Here is a 13,554-nt window from a genome sequence, read left to right as displayed (position 1 = left end):
TGTTGAGTCTATTTACTCATTCTTTAGCTTTTTTTTTTCCGGCCGCTTTTCATGCTTGAAGAATACAGCTCTAACCTAAATGAATTTTGACTAAAATCAAAATCACCTTTATATTTGTTTTGATTTTGAACAGGGTGATATTGATGTTTGGGAGCACAGTAAGTTGCAGAAGATTCAACACCCCCCCCCCCCTCCTTTTCAAATTTAGTATCTTCTCTTCAAAATATCACTCTCTTCGAAGTTGGTTGTACTTCATCTTTGAGGGGGAAAAATAATAAAAACTGATACCTAAACAAGAGGAGGGACCGATGAGTGTGCATCTTTTCTGTTTTGTGCAAAGGTAAAAAATTCATTCAACAAGGAGCAACATTCATACGGCCAAAGCCAAATACAGTAGGAATATCCAAAGTAACCATAACAGATCCATCCATCAGCACCTGCTCAAAGCACTACAAAATCGCAGAGGCCCAAACGAAGAAAACTACCGATGGGACCCGAGATGCGATGCGCATTACCTTCCCAGCAGTCATATGTGATGAATGGTGAAATTGAGCACCTTAGAGCGATTATATTTGAAAAAAAAAAAAGGACGATTATATTAATGCCTTGCACTTCCAAACTAACGTACTCTTCATAAGAGGACAAGATTGCATCTCCCAAGAATAGATGGATCTATCAATGGCCACAGGAGGATCAAAGATGACAGTTCATTTGCGTCACACTTCGTTGGCCATCCACAATCTAGGCAAGCACTTGAATGTACCAGTCCCAGACTCTTTATTGGAATGAAGTGTTTATCTGTTTGCTCTCCAATAAAAGAAGAAAAATATCCAAAACAACTACAACAACCCACCAAGCAAGCTAAAAGCATAAAAAAGAAGCCTAGAAGCCTAAACCAAGAAAATTCTAGCTGGGAAACGGGTCATTTATGCCTTCTCCAAGCAGTAACGGCTATCTGCAAAGGATGACGAAATTGAGCACGGTAGAGGATGACTACTCTATACCTAACACAACTTTTCTAAGAGATCATGATTGCATCTTCAAAGAATATATAGATCTATCAATGGCGGTCGGAGGGGTATCAAAAGTGACAGTCATTATCGTCTTACTATTTTATAGCTTTTTAGGTCATTTTTGTATTTTAAAGATCTTATTAAAATCTTTATATACAATTTTGCTAATATATTTTATTTTTAAAATATAATTAAATAATAAAAAATAAATTATTTTTTTGAAAAATATTTTATATAAAATATTTTTTAAATATAAGTTATTTTCTGTAAATAATAAAAAATTTAAGTTTAGTGAATTTAATTTTTTTAATTAAATAAATTTAGCGGAATAATTACTCTCATTAATGGATTATAATAGTTTTACATATCCTCTATTCTTGTGGAATTTTAAAATGTGATATTGGAATTTGATGAAATTATATATTTTGCTTTTTCGATTTGGTTCATAAATATATTTTAGACCCATAAACATGGAGAGCATTCTTTTGAAGCTTTTGGTATTTGTATGATCATTTTCTTTTCCATCATTAATATTTTTATTTTTGTTAAATTTTGGTAGAGTGATTAAAAGACATGTTAGAAACTTAATACACTTCCAGTATGTTTATTTATTTTACTTAGTTTAATTTGATCTAAACATATAAGACTAAATAAACCTCTGAATCCCAAGAAATTAAAGCTCCAGAAGCAAATACGTTCAAAGCCCAATAACTAAACCCTAGAGCTAAGAGGGAAGGAAAAAAATAGCCGATGAGCCTGGAATCCAAGGCTAGTTGTGCTAGGAGAGAGTGTTTAGCAACCACGAAGAGCCAAGGCCGTGGAAGGCAGAGATCTAAACTGCTAAAGGCTAATCCAACAGATGCGTAATAGCCATGAGAGGGTGATGGGCAAAGCTCTTTTAGTAGACCTTTGCTTTAAAGATCACTGTAAATGCATACAAGTCTGATATCGACCCTAAAAGCTACCCATTGTTAAAAATCGAGCCCTCTCATTAATCAATAGCCAACCACCACAAAACGAGCTGGAGAACAGGCAGTGGTGTTGCACGTCTTGTAATAAAACAAACCAAACAAAAGAAACTAAATAACAAAAGACACAACAAAACCGTATGTACATCTTGCATTTAGAGGTGATGAGGTAGATCCATGCTTCGAATTTTTTCTTTGTTGCAAGCCTTAATTCGCTTGGAGTTTTCATCTGCTGCTCTGCTGTGGTTTCTGCTTTTTGCTGTATTTGTGTTGTTGTTTTCTGCTTTTTGGCGTTGTTTTGCTTATTGTACCGAAGATATCGAGGTTTTGGCTTAGCATGCAAATGTCCAAGATAGGGTTCTTGTTTAGGTTTGTGTTTATGATAGGGTTATGTTGAATTCAGTATCGACAAAAAATGAGAATAGGTAGCAAAATGATTCCTTGGTGGTTCAGAGGTCACCATCCTCAAAAAGTTACAGCAGAGAAGGTACAAAAGCTAATTTGAATTAATAGTCCTCACTGGTGAAAAAGATTTATTTCATCATGCCAGTCGTCACTCGTGGACCTGCCATTTCTAGATACGGGATCCTCTCAATTGTCCTTTTTGTTGGAACTCAAACGCCACTCCTCTCGCTCTATTTCTTCTTTCAATTTCAACCGTCCATAATAATAATTATTATCATGACTGTATATCCTTAATAAAATATGAGAATGAGAATCAAACACTTCCTACATCATCAATTTCTGTTCGATTCAATACAATTGTTTACTTCGATTCGATGTCTTTAGGAACCATACATAGCTCTAATCTCATGTTTGTTTCCCTCTAACTAATTTCTACCTAAAAAAAATTTCTACCAATGGTGCCTCATGTGTCATTTTTATTATGACACTCTCTAGTATTCTAGAAAGAGAATTTTTCTTACCCATTGCCTTCTTTAGAAGCAAATGTCTTTTTTATATGCTGTTAAATTGATTTTTCTCTATCCAAATTTTTTTATTTCTCTAATTAAAGAGTGAATTTTCTTTCTCATCTACAGATAATTGTATATACTTTTTATTGTTTTTAGTTGCAGATTTAGTTGATAAAAGCAAAGAAGCTTTAAATTTGTAATTTTTCTACTATTTTCTTAGAATGTGTGAAGATTTTGCATGCAATAGCTAGCGATTAATCGGCTCTCGTGTGACTTTTGGTTTAACCAGCTTACTTGGTAGAGAAGATCCTTTCTATACGATGATTTTCACTTCTAAAGACTTTCCGTCTAGCTTTTGATCTATCTTGACTGAGACAAAGAGTGACTAAAGAAGATGTGATGTTGTGCAACTCTGGATTTCGCTGGCTCTAAATGATAGGTTCTCAAGGCATAGTCGATATTAAAGAGCTTTGCGTAGTCTCCTCCTTTAGCATAAATGTGTTCCACATGGGGATGCTTCTTGTTTTGGCTGTTGGGTTGCTTTCAAAGTTGGGGGTAATTCCTTCTAATTGTGGTTGTCTTTTGTTCTTCAATTTCTTCTCTATCCATCAACGACAACAATGCTAGCCGCCTACACCGACATAATCCTAGACCTTAGATTTTTTTTGAATGAAATTTATCTATTTTTGATAAAATAAAAATTCTAAATAATAGTATTAATATGTAGCATTTAAAGTTAAAAATGTTTGAAAACACAATAATTTAGCTAATTATTATTAAAATTATCTATAGAAATCTCAATTGGAACTAATGGTGCAACATAAAATAAAATTATTTTAGTTTATTTATTTTATTCCATTCTATTAATTATTTAAGATTTTTTCTTTGACTCAATATTTTAAAGATTAAAAAATAAAACAATCAATTCATTTAATATATAATCAATTATTATATATTTTATAAATTTTTACGAATTATGAATAAAAATAAACTAAAAAGACCCAAATAAAAAGTTTGAATTGATAGATTTAATTGAATTAAATTTAAAATCAGTAATTTTTTTTAGTGTGGTTGAGAAATTGTCTAATTGAATTTGGGAAAGATTTAGCTTAGCACTTGATGAGTGAAGAAAATCCTTGAAGTTGCTTAGATGTTGGTTTTCAAAGGATGGCGTTGGGGGACATGGTGGTCCTATAATGAGAGATAAAAGAGTCAATATAGGCAAAGGACCAACAACTGCTCTTGCTTACTTACCACTTAATTTTCAGCAATAAAGGATCAAGCCGTCCTATAAATATATGGTGTTCTTTCTCCATATATACAACACCGATTTATATCTTTAAATCTTTTTTTAGTATATATCATTTAATATCTGTAATTTTTTACATCTGAGAATAAAATATTTTTTATTAAATTTTAAAATTATTTTATACACCAGATTTAAATTCAAAATCACGGATTAAATTTTTCTTAATGAATTAGAATAACAAATATTAATTATAATAATAAGCAAGATTAAATAAATTTAATCACCTTTTTGCTTCTAGTTAATTTCCAAGCAACTGTCTTTTGCCAATTTTTTCAACAAAATGGTGTTGGTTCATCAACGTCATCTCAGAAGAAGAGGGTTTCCTTCTCCCATCTCTACTCCATCTACCCAACTTCATTAAGTTTTAGTGGAAATTAATGGCCTCCTTTCAACCACTCTGTCCTTTCTCTTTTCTTTATATTTACTCTCCATAAACTAAATGTGCCCAAAACTTCCATACCCATATGATAATGGCCCCATCTTTTTTTTTTCCTTTTATATGAGAAATTAAGTGTATATATATATATATTTATGATATTTCCAGAAATTCTATCTTTAATTTGTCTTCCAAATTAAAATAATTGATTAATTTCTTTTTTTTTTTAAATAAAGAGATGGGAATTAGAGTATGTAACTTAAACCAATCAGATTCAATTAAGGCTCTAATTTTATAAAAAATAACTTATATTTAAAAATATTTTCTAATCTGATAATTTATTTTTATTATTTAATTTTAATTTAAAAAATAAAATTTATTAAAAATTTATATATAAAAATTTTAATAAAATAATTTTCTATTTTCAAAAGAGAATTATTATTTTTTAAATATTTACTTTTTTTAATTAAAAAAAATGTTTTTCATTAGTTAAATTTTTAAACATCTTAAATATTAAAAAATATAAAAAATATTTTCTATAAAACAAACCCAACCTAAATATATTTATTATTTATTATGGAGTTAAACAAGTGGGTGATTTGAAAATTCTCTACATATGAGATATGTAAATAAAAATATAACTATGTTGATCATTTTTAATAATTTTTTTTTTCAAAAACTAATCTTTTACAAGTAAAAGGGTTGTAGAACCCACTTTGCTTGTAGAAATTATTTCCACGTGGATTTGAAATGAAATTGAAACTGAATATATGTATTAACTAAGCTAGACATAATTAAATAATTTATATTAATTATTTTAAATTAAATAAAAAATAAATTTAAAAATTATTTAACTCAATTTAAATCCATCTTTTTAAAAAAATCCTAAAATTAATAATCTCAAGAAATATTCTCATACCACCAACATAATATTATTGGTGGAAAAATCATAAATGGGTTGTGAGGAAAAACGAAATTGGACAAAAAATATGTTATTAATTAGTTTAGCTAATTAAGTAATAAAAGGTATATACAATACCAATACAAAGGTACATATGTTGATGTCATTCAGAAACATGTATAAGCAGGGACCAACCAAATCGTACTGTCATAATATGTCTTGTCTTGTGCTTTTCCATATATATACAGTATTAAATATTTTACAGAGCTATTAAAATATTAATTATCATTAAAATATATTTAATAATATAAATTACTAATTAAATTTAATTTATTTTAAGTTTGGATAATTTAATATAAATTTTGATTGAGTTTAAATATAAATATTAAAAATATTATACAATATCATTTTTTTTAAATTATGATTAGATAAAAATATAATTTATGTTTCATATTTAGTCTAATAATAAATATTTATATTATATCTAAATAAATATGAGATTTCATATTTACGTTCTTATGAGAAAAGAAATTATTTAGGAAATATTTAAAAACTCTGCCTTTAACCTACAGTAGGTGAAACATATAGAGATAGATTTATTTTTATAATTTTAAATTCTTACTGGGCTGGAAAATCTTTAGGGGAAAAAATCCAAACCAGAAAAAAAGTAAAGCCAAAATCATTCTGTATATGTAAATCAAAGACAATAATTTATTCTGGTGAGTGGTGATTTCTAGATATCCATCTCAAATAGATAATGTTTTTGGGAGGATTTAGCAGTGTTGGTGGGTAAGAACATGGGAAGGAAATGTTCTCACTGTGGGAATTTAGGGCATAATTCAAGAACTTGCACTTCTCAGAAAGAAAGTCTGAGGCTCTTTGGAGTTCAACTAAATCTAAGTTGTGCTTCATCGTCTTCTTCTTCTTCGTCTCTTGTTTCTTTGAAGAAGTGTTTTAGTGTGGATTGCTTGTCATCTCCATCCACATCTTCTTCTTCTAGTTGTTCTGGATCTTTGCTCGTCCCCGTGGGAGAAAATATTGATAAATTTTCTAATGGATTTCTCTTTGATGGCCTGCTAGGGCGTACCCAAGAAAGGAAGAAAGGTTAGATTTTATTTCAGTGCGTTATCCTTCAATTCTCATTAACCTTATGAGTTACGATCTCTCTCTCTCTCACACACAACAACAAATTGAGAGAGATATTATAGATAATTACATGTTCTTTCTTATGTCATACTTAGAATTACCATTTGAATTTTCTGAAGAACACTCAAAGAGGGTTACAGGGAAAATTTGGAAAAAGAAAAGGAAAAAAAGAGGGTTGTAGGTTTTTTTTCCAATTAAAAATAATTTATTCTGCTATACATCTTTTAAAGCTATTTTTTTCTAAGGAAAAGAAAAAAGAAAAACTCTAATTACTTGTGGTGATGATGGCCATTATTATTATTATTATCATTGTATGGTTATAGGAGTGGCATGGAGTAAGGAGGAGCACCGGATGTTTCTACTAGGACTCCATGAGCTAGGGAAGGGAGATTGGAGAGGTATTTCCAGGAACTATGTAACCACAAGAACTCCAACTCAAGTAGCTAGTCATGCACAGAAATATTTTCTCAGACAAAACACCCTCGACAACAGAAAACGTCGTCCTAGCCTCTTCGATGTAAGTAATTAATTCACTAAGACTACACTAAACCATAATGCAATGTAATAATTCAATTTTCTATTCAATTTCAATAAAAATTTTGATTTTATCACACATAATATAATTTCTTTATGTGGTTGCTTGCTTAATCTAACTAATTGGATAGTTTCCATTAACTTGTTTGTGTTTTTCTTGTCAGATGGACAGTGGTCAATCCTCAGTTCAGCCCCTGAACGTTGGCGTTTCTAAGTTAATAACTGAAAGTGATGATATTTTAGGTGGTGGGTTAGCATTGAAAACTACAGAAGCTTCTCCATCTTCTCTTCATCCCGTTTCCAAGTCGCCTACACGGTTAAGTACTAAACCTTTCAACTCTGAGCCTGCTTGTTTTGGTTCAACAAATAGTACTAATCTTCAATGTGCAACGCCAGATTTAGAGCTAAAAATTGCAGCTCCATCTTCAATGGATCAGAGAGAAACACTTGCTCAAGTGACTTTCTAACTGGAGCCATTTGTGTGTGCAACATGATAATTCAATATTTAAATTCTGGTTAACTTGTATTACTTTAGATGCTCAATCTTTGATCACACTTGCTGTTGAATATTGAATATCTTTTTTTCATTTTAATCATCTGCTCTCTTTACTGTTTAAAGAATAGGGCATGATTATGTGCAAACTATTGTAGAGGAAGAAAGAATGCATTTTCTCGTTACTGAGTAAAAAGTTTCCTGCTATTTCCAACCGACCATCAAACTAAAACTCTCTCCATATGATGCGTTTGCCTGCCTGCTTTTTCAAAGCACACCATTTCATTTAATCAGATGCACTGCATTGATAAGTTGACATCAGCACCCCTGAAAATGGAGCTGGATGAGAAAACAAGAAGCCCATCTTGGATACTGATAAGAACAGAAAATCAAGATGGAGTTGAGCTAGAGGGATTTAATGAACGAATCTGCAGCTGTCTTTTAAGAAATTACTTGAACCAACTAATCAATGAAGCCTTGTTGAAGCTGTAGTTTCTCTGAGGGTGTTCCTGGAGAAGATATGGGATTGCGATTGAACATATATGCACGTTGAAGCAAATCAGCAATAAATTCAGCACTAAGAGAAGAGATTAGTTGAGTGATAAAGTAGAGTTGCCTGTGTTATAATAATATCATCCATGTAGACTAAACAGAATGCATGACAGTCATTAGTTTTGTAATGTAAAAGAGATGAATCTGAAGCTGAAACTTTGAAACTACAGTCAACTAAAGCATTAGCAAGTCTTTTATACCATTGTAGGGGAGCCTGTCGAAGCCCATACAAGGATTGTTATAACCTCCACACATGATTTCATTTGTCTCTTTCTACAAATCCCAGTGGTTGCAAACGATTATCAGCTTTTAATGCTATATATAATCATGGACTTGCTCTAACCTAAATCACTTGCACCAGTTAAAGGGGCAGTAACTAGCTAGCTGCTGAATTATTAGAGTTCTGCAAATTAGATGAATATGCTCATTGGTCGCCTTAAATCTTTCAGATTGGACTCTTGCTCTTTGTTCCATACTCGAGCCAACTTCTTCAGCCGTCATTTTCAATATGAAATTCACATTTTCCTTCAAAAGTAAAAAACCTTAATCAAAATAGGCATACTACATGAATGTGCTTGAGTAGCAACTTATAACAACAAAAATTTTATAAATTTAGTAATAGAAATAGAAATTTATCGCTAAATTAATAACATACTCCTTTCATTTCATAATTTTTATTCCATTTATTTTTTTATATAGCGAGAAATATAATTTTACAATTCATTATAAATTAAATTGTAGAGTATTAAATTTATATGGAAATTTTTCAATTCAACAACGGGTTCAAAATTGTTAGTAATTTCATTAAAAAAATTTACCATCCGTTACTAAATTATGGAGTATTAAAATTATATGAACAAGTTTAGTAATAAATTTTAAAATTTATTATTAAATTGATAATAATTTCAAATTTGTTAATAAATTTAATGATAAAAATTTATAATATATTATTAAAATTTAAAACATTAAAATTGTAAATAAAATTAAATAATCGATTTAATTTTAAATCGGTTAATTAATTTAATAATACGTTTAAAATCCATTACTAACTCAATTTATTACTAAATTGTAGATATTAAAATTATGTGAAAGTTTTAATAATAAATTTCAAAATCTATTAATTAATTTGGAGGAAAACATTGCCTTTTTATTTGTAGAATTATGTCTTTTGCTAATTTTATTGCTAATTTGTTGATTTACAATGAATTTCGAATCTATTACTAACTTTTAAAGAAAAAATCCACTTTTGTATTCTTAGAAGCATGCCTTTACAAAATTTAGCAACAGACTTAAATTTGTTACTAAATCCCTTGTTACACTAATTAATAATAAATTTTAAAATTTATTATTAAATTTTATAGAAAAATAAATCACTTTTTATTTTTATATGGTGCTTGTTTTTTTTTAATTATCAACAGACTCAGATCAATGATCCATTGCTAATCTACATATTTTATATTTACACATCCTATGTTCTTTTATTATTTCATTCATTCAATTATTTAACTTTCTCTTCTCCTCGTTTTCTTCTATTTTTATTTTATTTTATTTTCTTCTCTTCTAATTATTTAGTTTTTTTAAATTTTTTTCATATGTTATAAAATCATTTTATTTCCCATCTCATTTGCTTTTTTTTTTTTCATTTTCTCTCTTGTTCTCTCATTTTCTTTCAATTTTTCCTCTATTTTCTTCTTTTTTATTTATTTCTCATCCTTTTTCTCTTTATTTTTTCCACTATTTTCTTCTTTTCATTTTCCTTATTTCTGCTCTATATATTTTTCCTTTCATTCTCTTTCTTTTTTTCAATTTTCCTTTCATTTTCTTCTATTTTCTTCCCTTTTTTCTTATTTTTTCTTTTTTTTCTAATTTTTTCCATTTCCTTTTTTCCTTTTTCTGTTTTTTATTTTCTTATTTTCTCATTTTTTTAACATTTAATTGTCATAAAATTAAAATGCTTTAAAATAATAAAATTAACATTTTAATATATAATATAAAAATAAAATTAATATTTTAATATAATTTTTATAATTTTTTTTAAAAATTAGTAGCAAATTTGAAATCTATTGCTAAAGTTAGTGATTTTTTTTTCTAGTTTTTATTTTATTTTATTTTTTAAATTTTCTCTTTTTTCTCATTTCTTTCTCCAATTCCATATTCTCTCTGCTTTTGAGTTAGTAACAGTTTTAATTTTCAATAATTTTTTATTATTTTTTAAATTAAATAACAAATTTCATATTCCGTTACTAAATTAGTAAGGAATTTGAAATTTGTTACTAGAAGTGGATTTAATTTTCAATAATTTTTTATTTTGTTAATGTTTGTGATCAAATTAATACCAAATTTCATAATGTAATACTAAATTTCATTCCTAATCCATTACAAAATTAATAATGAATTATCCATTTTGTTACTAAAAAAAATTGATAACCAGATTCATTATAACAAATATAAATGTTATTAATTCATTATTAAAAACATCAGCAATGGATTTTTTAGTAAAAACTAAAAATTCTTATTAATCTGAAAAACTTTATATAAAAATAAAATAAAAACCTGTCAAACTATAAAAAAAAAACCTGTACAAATTTAGGAAGATAGTACTTATTTTCTCGTTAAATTAAACTTAATTATTTAACTTTTAAGTGGTGAGATAGAATAATCTGAATTTTTTTTAGAGATTTCAAATTTAAATTTTAATATAAAATAGTTTTAAAAATTTTAAAAATAGCGTTTTGTTCTCTCATACGAATTCAAATTCTAATATGAAATATTTTTAAAAAATAGCGTTGTGTCCCCTTATACATATATCGTGTAAACGTGTGTCTCGGTTTAAAAAAAAAAACCTGCAATTTGTAACGAATTATCAAACTAAAGTTTTCTCTGAATTCGATGCATTTGTCTGCCTCCATTGTCAAGTTTGCTTATATATATACATATAACCTACCAAAATGTGAAATGTGGCAATGTTCAATCACATGCTGGATCTTAATTTATTGGGTAAGATTCCAAGTTTTGATTAAACAGATGATGACTGTTGCACTGAATATTAAGCACTTTATCACATTGACAAGTTTATTTTATTCTGAAGATCACCAATAATTGGAGTATCTATACATGGAATATATTCTATTTACATGTAATGGACAAAAGCTATATACCAAGATTCTGTCAAACTGGTCTACTTGTTTATTTTGGATATAGGCCTTGTTTGCTCATTAAAATTAACCACTTTATTACAATAATTCCATCAATTTTCTAAATAAATTTCAATATATTCTGTTACTTAAATTCCAAGTCAATGAGATAACACCCAACATTAATGAGAAGCATCACCCAACTAAAGAATCCGAGAAGTTTAAGAAGAACTTAGCAACTAAAGGCAGAGATGGCTTCCTTGAGCAGCTATAGCGCATCTCCCAGAAAAAAAGAAGTCATCTTCATTAAACCACGAGCATTAAACACAAGCTGAGTCATGGCTAGAATCACCAACAGCAGGTTAGAAGATTGGCACCACAACCAGTGGTGGAGCCAGGAGTTTTTCTTTGGTAGGGCACTGGCTGCGCCGCTGCAGCACCTTCATTCCCTTCAAAGCATTTTCCGATCGTTGGTACGGCACGTGCCCCTTGCCGTACCTTCCCTCCGCCCCTGACCACAACCGTTGCAATCTCATGTAGCCATGGGGCCAACGTCTATTCCACCAGCCTCAACCAAGTCACAAGTTACAGCTTACTAGTTCTGGAAAGATCGCATCATAAACACCATCCTAAAGAATCCTTCCACACATGCATCCGATCTATACAACTAAATCAAAATCAACTATAAACAAATCAAGTCGGATGACTATGGAGATTGAACAATCTCTAATCAGCAAAATTTGATTTTACTGTTTTTGTTGTTTTTATTTAAAATATATTTTTTTAATTCATTAGTCATTTAAAAATAAAAAAAATTGAGATTTAACGTTGATAGCTTCCAATTATAGCTTCATTAAATAAGAGGTCCCCGCAAATCTTATTTTAGATAAGAAGAATCTAAAAATAAAAGAGAAAATTATTAAAGATCTGATAGAGATAGTCAATGAAAACCTTCTCATGCTCAAGTTGGATTTAAAAATATTTTTTTTATGAGAATGATAAAAGAGATGAACTAAATAGATAAGAGGAAGAAACCCTTTCCTTTTTACATCACCCAGAGAAAAAGTGGAGGGTATATTCTTGGTATATTTTCAAAGTAAACGTATTACTTGATTTATTCTGTTGATGCAACGAAATTTCTTTTTGTGGTCATTCTTCATTTGTCAAATGATAAAAAAAATAAAAAATAAAAAATTTAAGGTCTGTTTTTGTTTAATTATAAAAGAGATAAGGTTTATATTTTTTTAAAGAATAAATAGGTAAAATAATATAATAATTTATTTGATATAGACCAAGTAAAAGAATCATAAGTATATGATTATGGACTTATTTTAAGTAGTTTTAAATTGATAAGCTAAAATAAATATCTTCTAATTATAATTTTTATTTATAAATATATTGAAATTATTTACCAGTCAAACAAAAAAAGTAAAAAAATAATTGATGTAATTTAGAGAAAAATAATACTTCATTCATTTCAAATAGGTAAATTTGTTTTATTCTTTCATATTAATTAAGAAAATATAATTAATATAGTTAGAACTAATAAATTTTGTATAATTTTCTTAATATATTGATGCTTTTAATATATGAAATATTTGAATTTTGACATTTGAATAGATGGTTTGATTTAGTAAAGAAATCAATAAAATGATATTGGTCCAAAGAAAAATAAATTATTATGATAAATGCAAGGGATCGAAATTGAGTAGAGTTTAAATATGTTAAGGTTTTCGAAAAAACGATGGTTTATACGGAATATCTTAATAAATATCCTCTCTTTTTAGATTTGTTAAGAAAATATATATATATATTCTAGTTGTTGCATGTTTTTGCGATACGTTATATCGGATTAGATAAGAATGTCTTTTATATGTGTCAAGTAATTCATTAATAGTAAATAATTGGATAATAAATATAGAGTCGTCTAACTCATATCTTATCTATCTTATGTGACATATTAGGATAATTTACCGCATACACGTTTATAATTTCAGAAATGTGGAGAAGAGATAATCGAACTGTAAAAAATTAGTATTTAACCCTAGTTTGTTCAGATCGTGTCCAGTCCATATTGCTGTTGGACTATTCGATTAAAGGACAGTTGAACTATGAACACCTAGGTTGATCAAAAGGGAATTTATTTATATGATACTATATAGTAAATTTAAAATTATTAATAAATTACTTTATTAGTAATTTATTTTTAAAATT

At 28.4% G+C, this 13,554-nt stretch overlaps 1 protein-coding gene across 1 annotated transcript; it reads left to right on the top strand.

Moving 5' to 3' along the window:
* The first annotated feature begins 6,011 nt into the window (after positions 1 to 6,011).
* LOC110603350 (transcription factor KUA1) lies at positions 6,012 to 7,877 on the top strand. The gene is made up of 3 exons (XM_021741052.2): positions 6,012 to 6,585; positions 6,951 to 7,144; positions 7,326 to 7,877. Exons 1-3 carry the CDS (start codon positions 6,279 to 6,281, stop codon positions 7,626 to 7,628), a joined length of 804 nt encoding a protein of 267 aa, XP_021596744.1. The 5' UTR covers positions 6,012 to 6,278; the 3' UTR covers positions 7,629 to 7,877.
* The last annotated feature ends 5,677 nt before the right edge of the window (positions 7,878 to 13,554 follow it).

The sequence above is a fragment of the Manihot esculenta genome, chromosome 16 (genome assembly GCF_001659605.2).
Source record: "Manihot esculenta cultivar AM560-2 chromosome 16, M.esculenta_v8, whole genome shotgun sequence".
Classification (NCBI taxonomy): domain Eukaryota; kingdom Viridiplantae; phylum Streptophyta; class Magnoliopsida; order Malpighiales; family Euphorbiaceae; genus Manihot; species Manihot esculenta.
The sequence above is the reverse complement of the archived record's forward strand: the minus strand, read 5'-3'. Positions and strand labels throughout refer to the sequence as shown.